The 14,906-nt window shown below is 44.7% G+C and overlaps 1 protein-coding gene across 3 annotated transcripts in view; it reads left to right on the top strand.

Moving 5' to 3' along the window:
- The window catches only part of LOC141147312 (protein mono-ADP-ribosyltransferase PARP14-like), a 50,189-nt gene that overhangs the window by 17,462 nt on the left and 17,821 nt on the right, over nucleotides 1-14,906 (top strand). For 2 of the 3 annotated variants that reach the window (XM_073634528.1, XM_073634527.1), the window contains exons 10-13: nucleotides 2,283-2,432; nucleotides 8,073-8,135; nucleotides 11,013-11,192; nucleotides 13,885-14,091. In XM_073634528.1, coding sequence (XP_073490629.1) covers nucleotides 2,283-2,432; nucleotides 8,073-8,135; nucleotides 11,013-11,192; nucleotides 13,885-14,091 — 600 coding nt within the window. Of the gene's footprint in view, nucleotides 1-2,282; nucleotides 2,433-8,072; nucleotides 8,136-9,290; nucleotides 9,354-11,012; nucleotides 11,193-13,884; nucleotides 14,092-14,906 lie in introns of all 3 variants that reach the window. The other variant, XM_073634526.1, reaches the window with a different exon arrangement.

The raw sequence follows: 14,906 nt of genomic DNA, 5'->3' as shown, positions 1-14,906 counted from the left end.
ACCTCCTTCCTCTCACAGTCTCCACTCTTCTGGGAAGACTTTTTACAAGATTTTGATGATGTCTGTGGAAATGTGTGCCCTTCTGTAAAGGACTGGGTCGATGTTGGATGAGAAGGCCTGGCTCACCATTTGTGTTCCAATTCATTCCAAAGGGGATCAGTAGGGGTAAGGTCAGGGCTCTGTGCGGGATACTCGAGTTCCTCCACACCAAACTGGACAAACCATGCCTTTATGGATGAGGTCACCGAATTCCAAAAACCATGGGTATTATTATTGAGTTCAGCCATGGACATTAATATGGAGTTGCCCACTTTGTGGCCGTCAACATCCTCCACTGTTCGAGGGTTGTGACGGATCCCCGTACTCAAGAAGAGCGTGTCTGCCGTATAAGCTTCCTTTGCCCAGTATCTGCACGATCCAAGACCCCTTAGAACACCCAGTCACTTGTCGAGACATCAGCGTAGGGTGAAGAAACATAAGACTGTTTATTCAAACACAGGCACACAGAGATATACACGCGGGGGACAATCCCCATTCTTTGCATAATGACAAAGGGCGGGGTAAACTTTTCCTCCTCCAGTAACATGACACACAGACACAGGTGTATTCAACTTTCCAACAGTAGACCATCTTATCAGCAGGGAGGGGCTGCTGGAGAAATCCCCCCCTTCCCTCTAGCCTCTAATAGCTGACAATTGTTTCATTAACATGTAAACCAAGCCACATACACATATACATCCCATAATAGGTTGCTCCCAAGGCAGACAGAAACAATAGAACAATGGGATACAGCCATACCTCAAATGATGTAGTAAAAAGTCTACAAAAGTATATGAGACTAAGCTCATACAATATTCCAGCAGTCGAAAAGGTGGAATTCATTTATCTTTATATATTTCTTTATTGTTCAGAAATATTACTGTCCCAAGTGAAAGAGCCCCTTCCTTATTTCAACACAAACCACACATATAAGACCCAGGATAACAGGGGTAAAAGGAAATACTGAGTCTGGTGTGGTTGTACGGTGAGTCGGGTTAGTGCACACCTGACTGGGGTTCTAGGTCACATTGTGCCCCTAATAGACACAGGGTGACTTACACATAGGAGGGACAGGGGGAGCTGGACAAGGAGTTTCCAGAGCTGTCTAAGATAAGCTGGGTTCCACAAACCCTCCCACCCAAAGTGACTCCCGTCACAATGGTGTCTGTGGGAATTTGTGAGGTCAGGTATTGATGTTGGATGAGAAGACCTGGCTTACATGTTGGGCCCCACGTTGGGCACTAAAAAAGACTTGGCTCACAATCTGCGCTCAAATTCATCCCAAAAGCCTTCAGTAGGTATGACGTCAGGGTTCTTTGCAGGACACTTGAGCTTCTCCACACCAAACTGGTGACACCATGTCTTTATGGAGCTGGCTTTGTACACAGTGGGGGAGAGTCATGGTGGAGCAGAAAAGGGTCTTCACCAAACTGTTACGCACAAGGTTGGAAGAGCACAATTGTCTACAATGTCTTTTTGTATGATGGAGGATTACTAGTATCCCCCACTGGAGACCATTGGAGGGATCTACTTACATATAGACATATAGTGTATTCTAGCAGATGTGGGCTTCGTATTTAACAAAACAGTAATTTTGGAGTGGGTGCATTTTCTTTTGAGCATTTTGTTGGTGTGTAATTTTAATGTAAGGAATATAGTTTGTTTTATGATATTTATTAAATCTGTTCAGGATTCAAGGTGATGAAAATTTTGAGATCAAAGCAGCCATGTATGGAAGAGGAGGAGGATGACAGAGAGCAGGAGAGTGAAGATGGATCGGAAGGAGGATGATGGAGGGTGAATGAGGATGGATGGATGGAGGAGGAAGAGATTGCAGATGGCTCACTCAGAAGGATGATAATGGAAATGGGGATGGATGGAAAAAGATGATGACAGAGGAGAGGAAAGTGCGGATGAAGGAAGGAAGAGGAGAAGAAAGATGATGAGAAAAGATTGGACAGTGGGGATGGATTGAAGAAGAGGAGTTGGGATGATAGCAAAGGAGAGAAGAGTGGGTGGGAAGAGGAGGAGGTGGATGATGACAGAGGTGGGAATGGATGGAAGAGAATATTATGCAGAATGATCAGTGATCTCGGTATGTCTCTGATTCTGGAGGTTGAACTTTCTGCAGTTGCCGGGCAATGATATTGTTACTCTTTCTATCTTTCCATGCACAGTTGATCATCGATTTTCTTTCATCTCCTATTCTGCTTATTATCATCCCTTTCCTTTCTGTCTTGCAGCGTTCTTTGGGACGGTGAAAAACCCGTCACTCGGGGTTCATAAAATGAAGATCGGATCTGTCACTTATCAGGTGAAGACCGGCGATATAACCAAAGAGAAGACCGATGTCATTGTAAATTCTTCCAACCAAGACTTCACTCTGTGCACAGGTAATTCATTCTGAACACCAAAATCTGAATATGAGGTTATACAACAATCAGCCATACCCGCCTCATACTGAGTAGGTCCTCCTTTTGCTGCCAAAACAGACCTGACCCGTTGAGGTATGAACCCCACTGGACCTATGAAGGTATGCTGTGGTACGTGGCACCAAGCTGTCCTTTAGGTCCTATAAGTTGCGAGATGGGGCCTCTATGGAGCAGACCTCCCATAATGCATCCTGGTGCCACCTCTTCCCCAGGTAAATTACGCACACACACACCCGGCCATACACATGATGTAAAAGAAAACGTGATTTATCAGACCAGGCCACCTTCTTCCATTGCTCCGTGGTCCAGTTCTGATGGTCATGTGGCCATTGTAGGCATTTATGGCTGTGGACATGGGTCAGCATTAGGGTTGCACCGATACCGATAGCGTTATTGGTGCTGATGCTAAGCATTTGCACCAGTATCGGTACTCGTGCAAATGCTCCGATATCTGAAACCGATACTTTCAGGCTCGGTTCTTTTATCTGTCAGCGGGATTCCCCCACTGACAGCTGAAATGTTAAATTAAAAAGTAGGCAATTATCGGTTGTAAAGGGGAGGTGCCGCCTCGTCCTTAACAACCAATGACTCATTCAGCTGTCAGTGGGGTTCCCCTGTTGACAGCTAAGGTATAAACCAAGTCATGGCAATTGGAGCTGAAACAGAAAGATAAGAAGAAACATTGTTTCTTTTTATCTATCCTTCTGTTTATTCAATTACAGATCAAAGGGATGAACTTTGGTCTGCAGATGAAGTCAGTTTAACCACTTCACGACCGCCCAGTTTACCCACTTCACGACCGCCCAGTGCACATATAATGCGGCAGGGCGGACGCTCCGTGCCAGATCACCTACCTAGTATGTGATCTGCCACTCCTAGATCTGGGGCATGTGTGTGCACCATCGCCGACCCGCTCAGCGGTGGACACCGCAGATTCAATGGCCGCCCGCACCCTCTGATTGTTCAGTACAGTCAGAACGGCAATCTGTCAGTAGAGAAGACAATGATCTTGCCTTCCCTTAGTAGAAGCACTTCCCCCACAGTGTGAAAGCACAGGCCAGGCACACAGTTAACCCTTTGATAGCCCCTGATCACCGCCATTACTACCCTGTTTCCCCTAAAATAAGACCTAGCGTGATTGTCGGTGATGGCTGCAATATAAGCCCTACCCTCCAAATAAGCCCTACCCTGTTTCCCCAAAAATAAGCCCTACAAGGACTTTAACTAGGGTTTGTTTGGGGGGTAGGTCTTATATTGCAGCCATCACCGACAATCACGCTAGGTCTTATTTTAGGGGAAACAGGGTAGTAAAAAATAAAATAAAAAGAATATCTCATAGTTTGTAGGCGCTATAACTTTTGCGCAAACCAATCATTATACGCTTATTGGGATTTTTTGTTTACCAAAAAATATGTAGCAGAATACATATCGGCCTAAACTGATGAAGAAATTTGATTTTTCTTCAATTTTTTTATTGGATGTTTCATAGCAGAAAGTAAAAAATATAGATTTTTTTTTTCAAAGTTGAGGCCTTTATTTGTTTATAGCGCAAAAAATAAAAACTGCAGAGGTGATCAAATACCACCAAAAGAAAGCTCTATTTTTGAAAAAAAAAAAGGACATTCATTTTATTGTTGTACAGCGCCGCACGACCGCGCAATTGTCAGTTAAAACAACGCAGTGCCGTATCGCAAAAAATGGCCCGGTCATGAAGGGGGGTAAATCCCTTCAGGGATGAAGTGGTTAAAGCAAGCTGTCAATTGAAAAAAAAAAATGTTTTTTTTTAAATTTTTTATTCAATTGTTCCTCTGTTTAACCCCTTATTACCCCTTTACTCTAATTAGCCTTATTAACTCCTTTTTTGCCTTCTCCATTTAATTAATATTTTCCTGCTGATTTTTATTGTTGACTTCTATTTTATAAACTATTCATAATTAAAACTTTTTTTGTTTACTTTGTTCATTAATATAAAAAAATTAAAAATAAAATGTATTTCATTTGTAGATAACTTTTCAATGCTTTGTATAATTGCTGTCAGCTGAAGTGTAAACAAAATGTTGCAGTAGGTATCGGTAATTTTTATCGGTGAGTACTAAAAAACAAAGTATTGGTACTCGTAAAATAAAATGGTATCGGTGCATCCCCAGTCAGCATGGGTCCAGCCATTACAATTTGGCCCTTGTCAAAGACACTCAAATTCATACACTTACCTATTTTTTCTGCTTTCAACACATCAACTTCAGGGACAACATGTTCACTCGCTGCCTAATGTTATTCACTTTACCTATCAGTGGTCATGAATTCGTATTTGTTCCATTCCATTCGTTTACGGCATTTGCGACATTCGTTACTTCGGATAATTCGTCATTTTGGATGCATTCATATTTGTTACGTTCACTAACAGTTACTTTAGACAAATTTGAAAGGAAATTCCAATACCTATAATTTAATAGTTTATAATAATAAATAAATAATAATAATAAAAACTATGTTCTGCATATACAGTATGTAACCTGATATGCAATTTATAAACAATATCAGATGTTGATTCTTACTTCTTGTTAAAAATCTCAAAAAATATTGGAAAAGAAAAACTATAATATTAGTTAATAATAGACGTGGTGTGTCTATATAAAGGAAGGCTCGTAGACGTGGTGTATCTATATAAAGGAAGGCCCGTAGACGTGGTGTATCTATATATAGGAAGGCCCGTAGACGTGGTGTGTCTATATAAAGGAAGGCCCGTAGACGTGGTGTGTCTATATAAAGAAAGGCCCGTAGACGTGGTGTGTCTATATAAAGGAAGGCCCGTAGACGTGGTGTGTCTATATAAAGGAAGGCCCGTAGACATGTTGTGGTTGTGGCTATATAAAGGAAGGCCCATAGACATGGTGTGGCTATATAAAGGAAGGCCCGTAGACGTGGTGTGTCTATATAAAGGAAGGCCCGTAGACGTGGTGTATCTATATAAAGGAAGGCCCGTAGACGTGGTGTGTCTATATAAAGGAAGGCCCCTAGACGTGGTGTATCTATATAAAGGAAGGCCCGTAGACGTGGTGTGTCTATATAAAGAAAGGCCCGTAGACGTGGTGTGTCTATATAAAGGAAGGCCCGTAGACGTGGTGTATCTATATAAAGGAAGGCCCGTAGACGTGGTGTGTCTATATAAAGGAAGGCCCCTAGACGTGGTGTATCTATATAAAGGAAGGCCCGTAGACGTGGTGTGTCTATATAAAGAAAGGCCCGTAGACGTGGTGTGTCTATATAAAGGAAGGCCCGTAGACGTGGTGTGTCTATATAAAGGAAGGCCCGTAGACGTGGTGTGTCTATATAAAGGAAGGCCCGTAGACGTGGTGTGTCTATATAAAGGAAGGCCCGTAGACGTGGTGTGTCTATATAAAGGAAGGCTCGTAGACGTGGTGTGTCTGTATAAAGGAAGGCTCGTAGACGTGGTGTATCTATATAAAGGAAGGCCCGTAGACGTGGTGTGTCTATATAAAGCAAGGCCCGTAGACGTGGTGTGTCTATATATAGGAAGGCCCGTAGACGTGGTGTATCTATATAAAGGAAGGCCCGTAGACGTGGTGTATCTATATAAAGGAAGGCCCGTAGACGTGGTGTGTCTATATATAGGAAGGCCCGTAGACGTGGTGTATCTATATAAAGGAAGGCCCGTAGACGTGGTGTGTCTATATAAAGGAAGGCCCGTAGACGTGGTGTGTCTATATAAAGGAAGGCCCGTAGACGTGGTGTGTCTATATAAAGGAAAGCTCGTAGACGTGGTGTGTCTGTATAAAGGAAGGCTCGTAGACGTGGTGTATCTATATAAAGGAAGGCCCGTAGACGTGGTGTGTCTATATAAAGCAAGGCCCGTAGACATGGTGTGTCTGGATTTTGCAAAAGCATTTGACACAGTTCCCCATAAACGTTTACTGTACAAAATAAGGTGCGTTGGCATGGACCATAGGGTGAGTACATGGATTGAAAACTGGCTACAAGGGCGAGTTCAGAGGGTGGTGATAAATGGGGAGTACTCGGAATGGTCAGGGGTGGGTAGTGGGGTTCCCCAGGGTTCTGTGCTGGGACCAATCCTATTTAATTTGTTTATAAACAATCTGGAGGATGGGATAAACAGTTCAATCTCTGTATTTGCAGACGATACTAAGCTAAGCAGGGCAATAACTTCTCCGCAGGATGTGGAAACCTTGCAAAAAGATCTGAACAAATGAATGGGGGAGGGGAAACTACATGACAAATGAGGTTCAATGTAGAAAAATGTAAAATAATGCATTTGGGTGGCAAAAATCTGAATGCAATCTATAGACTGGGGGGAGAACCTCTGGGGGGATCTATGTAGGATGGAAAAGGACCTGGGGGTCCTAGTAGATGATAGGCTCAGCAATGACATGCAATGCCAAGCTGCTGCTAACAAAGCAAACAGAATATTGGCATTAAAAAGGGGATCCACTCCAGAGATAAAACGATAATTCTCCCGCTCTACAAGACTCTGGTCCGGCCGCACCTGGAGTATGCTGTCCAGTTCTGGGCACCAGTCCTCAGGAAGGATGTACTGGAAATGGAGCGACTACAAAGAAGGGCAACAAAGCTAATAAAGGGTCTGGAGGATCTTAGTTATGAGGAAAGGTTGTGAGCACTGAACTTATTCTCTCTGGAGAAGAGACGCTTGAGAGGGGATATGATTTCATTGTATAAATACCGGACTGGTGACCCCACAATATAGAAATACCGGACTGGTGACCCCACAATATATAAATACCGGACTGGTGACCCCACAATAGGGAGAAAACTTTTTCGTGAAAGTCAGTTTAACAAGACTCGTGGCCACTCATTAAAATTAAAAGAAAAGAGGTTTAACCTTAAACTACGTAGAGGGTTCTTTACTGTAAGAGCGGCAAGGATGTGGAATTCCCTTCCACAGGCGGTGGTCTCAGCGGGGAGCATTGATAGCTTCAAGAAACTATTAGATAATCACCTGAATGACCGCAATATACAGGGATATGTAATGTAATACTGACACATAATCACACACATAGGTTGGACTTGATGGACTTGTGTCTTTTTTCAACCTCACCTACTATGTAACTATAATTTAATCATACTAGAAAACACGAAAAAGGAAATTATCCGAATGTAATCGATTTGTTAAACTAGTAGGTTGAATCGTTTCTCATTCTTTCATATTTTTTTGTTCTTTCGGATTTTCATTATTTCGGGGAGGAGAATCCCAGGGAAGTTCTGGGGGGGAGGAGAGTGAGGACGTGACTGGAGGAGGGGGGGAGGTCATGTGTGGTTGTATCTGGAAACTGGTGAGGGAATGTATAGAGACATCAGATTGTGAAGGGCTTTGTAGGAGTTCTGGATGCAATGACTTGTAGATGAGGGAATATGAATTTTGGTGGGACCAACTCTATATTAAGTTGAGAAAGCTAACACACAGGGATAGAGATTCTTATTTTTAGTAATATTTCAGTTGAGTCCAATAAGATGTGAAAATGACAGTCACATGGATAAATAAGGACACAACCTTGTGTTGAAGCTCTGTGAATTCAGCCTCATTGTGTTTTATATTTTTATTTGTAGGAGTTTCTAAAGCGATTCTGGAAGCTGCCGGACCGTCTGTTGTATCATCTGCTGCGGCACAGGGTAAATCTCTGCACTGGACCGTCCTTGTTTTATTCTTTGTTTTTACGTGTGTAGAAGAATAGACAATGCACCAACAGGATGAGACAGACATAGGGAAGGTATAGGGGGAAATAGTCTTCAACCATTGGGGTTATTACGATTGATGGTGGCCATCACCAGGTGCCAGTAAAGGCCATGTCATGTATACTGTATATATCTGTGAAGGTTCTCGTTTATCCATGTCATGGTATAGCTAGTAATAATTGGCCACATTCTACTGGACTTGTTCTGGTGAAGATATTTTGCAGCTTCTCCAAGTCACTTTTTCAGTTATGAGTGTCAGGAAATGACCCCCGGTGTCTATACCCACACAGGAGACACCTTCATCCAATCACCACTGAATGTGTCAAGGCAGATGTTGATTGTCCAAGAGCAGGATAGGAGGAGGGAAAGTTGTGGATTCCTCCTTCTAGTAGCATAACCTTATCCTTGATGTCAGGGAGTCTCCATAATTCTTCTCCTCCGCCTTGGAAAACAGCAGGGAACCCCCTCTCATCTGCCCCAGTGCCTTGTGTAATCTGCGGTGTCTTCCTTTCAAGGCTCAGTCTGTCCAACTACACCTCCCACAATCCTAGCAGTCCACATCCTTTGTGCCTTCCTACTGGGTAGAGGACGGGCTCAGCACTGATTGTACACAACTCTACAATAAGAATCTTCTCCTGTAGCTGTGCCTGTGAAAAGGTCCCCTCTGCTCCCAGACACAGGATCCTTCTCTTCTCAATGCTGCACCTGGACTACACTAGATTTTGGGATTTATGTACCATGATATTTTACCTTTCTCATTTGTGTACCATAAAGAGGTATTATTTAACCACTTGTCTGTATGGATATACAGTGTGTATATATATATATATATATATATTTATATTTATTTTTTTTGCTGATAACACATTAGATTTGTGATAATACATGTTTTGACTTTTCTGTGATACTCTTTGGAATAGTATATTAAGTTGAGAAAGCTAACACACAGGGATAGAGATTCTTATTATTAGTAATATTTCAGTTGAGTCCAATAAGATGTGAAAATGACAGTCACATGGATAAATAAGGACACAACCTTGTGTTGAAGCTCTGTGAATTCAGCCTCATTGTGTTTTATATTTTTATTTGTAGGAGTTTCTAAAGCGATTCTGGAAGCTGCCGGACCGTCTGTTGTATCATCTGCTGCGGCACAGGGTAAATCTCTGCACTGGACCGTCCTTGTTTTATTCTTTGTTTTTACGTGTGTAGAAGAATAGACAATGCACCAACAGGATGAGACAGACATAGGGAAGGTATAGGGGGAAATAGTCTTCAACCATTGGGGTTATTACGATTGATGGTGGCCATCACCAGGTGCCAGTAAAGGCCATGTCATGTATACTGTATATATCTGTGAAGGTTCTCGTTTATCCACGTCATGGTATAGCTAGTAATAATTGGCCACATTCTACTGGACTTGTTCTGGTGAAGATATTTTGCAGCTTCTCCAAGTCACTTTTTCAGTTATGAGTGTCAGGAAATGACCCCCGGTGTCTATACCCACACAGGAGACACCTTCATCCAATCACCACTGAATGTGTCAAGGCAGATGTTGATTGTCCAAGAGCAGGATAGGGGGAGGGAAAGTTGTGGATTCCTCCTTCTAGTAGCATAACCTTATTCTTGATGTCAGGGAGTCTCCATAATTCTTCTCCTCCGCCTTGGAAAACAGCAGGGAACCCCCTCTCATCTGCCCCAGTGCCTTGTGTAATCTGCGGTGTCTTCCTTTCAAGGCTCAGTCTGTCCAAACTACACCTCCCACAATCCTAGCAGTCCACATCCTTTGTGCCTTCCTACTGGGTAGAGGACGGGCTCAGCACTGATTGTACACAACTCTACAATAAGAATCTTCTCCTGTAGCTGTGCCTGTGAAAAGGTCCCCTCTGCTCCCAGACACAGGATCCTTCTCTTCTCAATGCTGCACCTGGACTACACTAGATTTTGGGATTTATGTACCATGATATTTTACCTTTCTCATTTGTGTACCATAAAGAGGTATTATTTAACCACTTGTCTGTATGGATATACAGTGTGTGTATATATATATATATTTATATTTATTTTTTTTGCTGATAACACATTAGATTTGTGATAATACATGTTTTGACTTTTCTGTGATACTCTTTGGAATAGTGTATCTTATTTTTGGTGTTTACTATGTTCAGCCGTCTCCAGTTCAGTCATGTGACCCGGCTCCCCTGTGTTAGTCAGCGGCAGCTGCAAGGAAGAGGAGGGAGTGCCGGTGTAGCGTCACATATGGCAACCCATCACGTTTCGCGACGCGCCATATGCGTTCCAACACTATTACGACAAAACTGCACCCATAAGTCTAGGTTCAAGCCCCACTATCCAAGTGGAAATAGAGTTAGATTATAATTATGCCAAGCGAAGCCGTGCCTGAAGCGTGGCGAGCGAAGCGAGCCTGCGAGGGGTGTGGAGTTTTGTCATAAAAGTGTTGGTACGCATATGGCGGCGTCGCGCATGCGCACTCCAGCGGGTATCGAAATGTGATGGGTCGCCATATGTGACGCTACACCGACAAGGGATGGACCATAGGAACCTATGGATGATGTCACGACTCCAGGCTTTACCAGCCATTATTGAGTGCTCTCTCTTCTCCCCTGCAGCCGCCATTGGCTGACCAAGTATATCACATGACTGGACTGGAGCGGGCTTAAAATAGGTACGTTTATACTTCTTCTTCCCACAGTTTAGTCAGCAGAGGTAGCAGGAGGGGAGAGGGGACGTTTTTAAGGCTAGTTAGTATTAGGCGGGAATAAATACATTACCAGCTAAAGTTTCCATCTCTGACAGGTTCCCAACCTCACAAGGGATACGTCATCACCGATTCTGGAAACATCAAACGGTGTAAATGGATTATCCATGTGGTAGGTACAAACGATCCAGCATCTATCAAGAAAATTGTTCTGGATGTCCTGCAGGAGTGTGAGAAGCGTCAGGCCTCTTCTGTCACCTTCCCCGCTCTGGGAACAGGTATGATCAATGCATCACAGACCGTTCTACTTTCACGTGCAAGAAAAAAATAAGTGTTCCTCTCAGCTGTATCCAATAACCATCCGACTCAGTACAAGATTGCTAAAATGTACCTGTATACCTCACTCATCCAACCAGCATGAGGCCTACTCACCCAAGCAGGTGAATGTTTCACCTCCTTGCTGTGCCCTCCATAGCAATATTGCCCTCAGGATCACAAGTGTGATATAAGCTTAAGAGATGAGTAAGGGGATCAGTCCAGACAGAACGTAGATTTTAGTGTTTGATAGAAAGTGGAGAGGTTAATCCCTGGCCTACACACCCGCTGTGCCCATTAGGAGGGGTTCCCACCATCCCTATGAGTTCCCGGGTCTGTACACCCGCTGTGCCCATTATGAGGGGTTCCCACCATCCCTGTGCTGAGTTCCCGGGTCTGTACACCCGCTGTGCCCATTATGAGGGGTCACCAATTTCATCTAAAGCTTTGTTTTCAGCAGGTAATTCAGACTGCATTGCATGTTGTACATTGTCTATGGGTCTGGGCTGACTGCCTGTAGCACTACAACCCTCAGCAAGCCCATTGTCATTGTCATTAATAAAGTCCACATCACAATCCTTCACACACACTGTACCTGCTTGCTGTGTTGTTACGATGTCATGGCTGACGGTGGGATGACACTTCCCCCCAGCTGCTGCTGCAGACTTCATGGTGGATCTTGCTCTCTCCACAGGTCTCTCTTTCACAGGGCGAGGAATAGTGTCCATCTCCTCATCATCATCTGAGGAATCCGCATCCAAAGGGGATTCCAGCTTAGTGATGAACTCCAGCATGCCAGTACCTCCCTCAACCTCTTGCTAAGATGTTCCATATTGCTGCTGCGGAGTGAAGGGGACAGAGGCCTCCACCATTGAGGGCTCAGCAGATGTCTGAGGTGTTGAAGAGCTGGGCTCATCCTCTGGGCCCACTTTTTCACTCTCTGCTGACTCTGTCGGTACATGCATTTCCTCACTGATTGGGTCACTTTCCATGCAGGAAGTGGCTCCTCTTCTCATTCGGCTAAACCGTTCCTTGTTTCTATATTTTTCTTTAAATATTCTGCTATTCTCCTTCAGAGAACTCATCAGTTCCTTCTGCTTCCTCACAGCTTGCTCCAAGTCCAACTCAGGCCTCAAAGCCCATCTCTTACTATACACTTTGGCACAAATCAGTTTTTTCTTCCTAAATTCAGCCATCAAAACTAACCTTTTCTCCTCTTCTTTCTCAATTTGTTTCAGCTTACCGGCAATCCTCTGTCTAAAGGCAGACAGGGACTCATCTCTCCTTGGGCCAGGCCTAGAGTTGCCACCTCCTCCCTTTAGGCTGGGTTCACACTGCTGCGGTGGCAGACATCGTATGTGATTCGCAGCGCACTGCTGTTCACATCACATGCGATGTCTGTGCTGTGCGATATCAGCCATACAGATAGTATGGCTGATATCGCACCGCATTCGGTCCAAACTCGCACAGGACCCTTTTTTTGTTCGGAACAGAATCGGATCGCATGGGTGTTCACACCTATGAGATCCGATACATGTCCGAATTGTCAGTTCGCAGTGCGATATGCGAGCTGAACTAGGGGTGTCATTAACATTGTATGACACTCCCCAGCAGTTCGCATATGGCAGTGTGAACTGCCGTGCGAGTTGGTGCGGTGCGGGAACCCGCAGTAAATTCGCTGCGTTCCCGCACCGCAGCAGTGTGAACCCAGCCTTAAACTCGAACACCTTTGAATTACACGGGTTCTGAGGCTAATTAAATGCAGATAAGGCGCCAAGTGAGTTTAATTACCACCTTAATCAGCCACAGAACCTGTGTAATTAATGTGTGTTCGGGTTTAAAGGGATGAGGTGACAACCATAGCCAGGCCCAGTATCTTCCACAGGCTGAGGCCTAGTCACAGGCCTATCCAGAGGGCCCCCTGCCAGGGTCCTCCCCAGGATCCAGCATTCCTCCTGGGGCAGAGAAGCAACTCTAGCCCCTGGTCTCTGGAAGAACAGGAGCTAAGGAACCAGCAACCACACACCTCATTGTCAAGGAGCAGATTGGCAGTTTCCCACCATCCCTGTGCTGAGTTCCCGGGTCTGTACACCTGCTGTGCCCATTATGAGGGGTTCCCACCATCCCTGTACTGAGTTCCCGGGTCTGTACACCTGCTGTGCCCATTATGAGGGGTTCCCACCATCCCTGTGCTGAGTTCCTGGGTCTGTACACCCGCTGTGCCCATTATGAGGGGTTCCCACCATCCCTGTGCTGAGTTCCCGGGTCTGTACACCTGCTGTGCCCATTATGAGGGGTTCCCACCATCCCTGTGCTGAGTTCCTGGGTCTGTACACTCACTGTGCCCATTATGAGGGGTTCCCACCATCCCTGTGCTGAGTTCTCGGGTCTGTACACCTGCTGTGCCCATTATGAGGGGTTCCCACCATCCCTGTGCTGAGTTCCCAGGTCTGTACACCTGTTGTGCCCATTATGAGGGGTTCCCACCATCCTTGCGCCAAGTAGTGGGAGGGGCCTTCTCTGATGCTAGCTTTGTACAGCAGAGCCTCTGGAGGTCAGGTTCCTCTGAGTAATGTCTTTACATTTAGTGAAGTAAATGTTACATTTTGTGGTCAGTAAATATCTTTGTTAAACATTTTTCTCTGGTTGATACAGGTGCGGGGGGATTATCCGCCTCCACAGTAGCCGACTCAATCCTCGATGGTTTGGAGGACTTCATCAAATCTAAATCGATCCGTTCTCTTCAGACGGTGAAAGTGGTTCTATTCCAGCAACCTATGCTGAATGATTTCTACACGAGCATGAAGAAGAGAGAGGGGACCGCCCTGCCCGAAACCAAATCCCTCTTAACTAGATTCACCGGTGAGTGGGGTGTGAGTTCAAGATCGCCGACTGAATAAAAAAGGGGAAGAGACCCTTCTGTATGTAGAAGGAGCTCAGAGTTCTGGAAGAATGACCAACTTAAGCACCACAGCCTGATTGTCACGTACCTTGTGTCAGAGCCTGATGTGTAGAGGGAGGCCTCTCGTACAGCCCCGGCTCTGAGACCACTGATGTTGCGACAGTGGCTACGAGAGCGCGGCAAGGTATGAGTGCCTGGAAGATGTCTGTCAGCCATGGCATTGGGTAGCAGGTGCGTTGTCAGAGACGGGTCTGATCGCAAAACACTCTCCTGAACCTTGCACTCTGTACAATGCACTCCTGAACATTGCTCCCTGTATGTATTGCATTCCTGAACCTCTATTAACCTTCTATGAGGAGTTGAGTTGCCATCTAGATAAAGGAAGGCCCGTAGACGTGGTGTGTTTGGATTTTGCAAAGTCATTTGACACAGTTCCCCATAAACTGTACAAAATGAGGCCTGTTGACATGGACTAGGGATGAGCTTCGAGTTCGAGTCAAACTCATGTTCGACTCAAACATTGGCTGTTCACCAGTTCGCCGAACAGCAAACAATTTGGGGTGTTCGCAGCAAATTCGAATGCCGCGGAACACCCTTTAAAAGTCTATGGGAGAAATCAAAAGTGCTCATTTTAAAGGCTTATATGCAAGTTATTGTCATAAAAAGTGTTTGGGCACCCGGGTCCTGCCCCAGGGGACATGGATCAATGCAAAAAAAAGTTTTAAAAACAGCCGTTTTTTCGGGAGCAGTGATTTTAATAATGCTTAAAGTGAAA

Source organism: Aquarana catesbeiana, linkage group LG06 (genome assembly GCF_042186555.1).
Source record: "Aquarana catesbeiana isolate 2022-GZ linkage group LG06, ASM4218655v1, whole genome shotgun sequence".
Classification (NCBI taxonomy): domain Eukaryota; kingdom Metazoa; phylum Chordata; class Amphibia; order Anura; family Ranidae; genus Aquarana; species Aquarana catesbeiana.
Note: the sequence above shows the minus strand (reverse complement) of the source record. Positions and strands in the feature narration are given on the sequence as shown.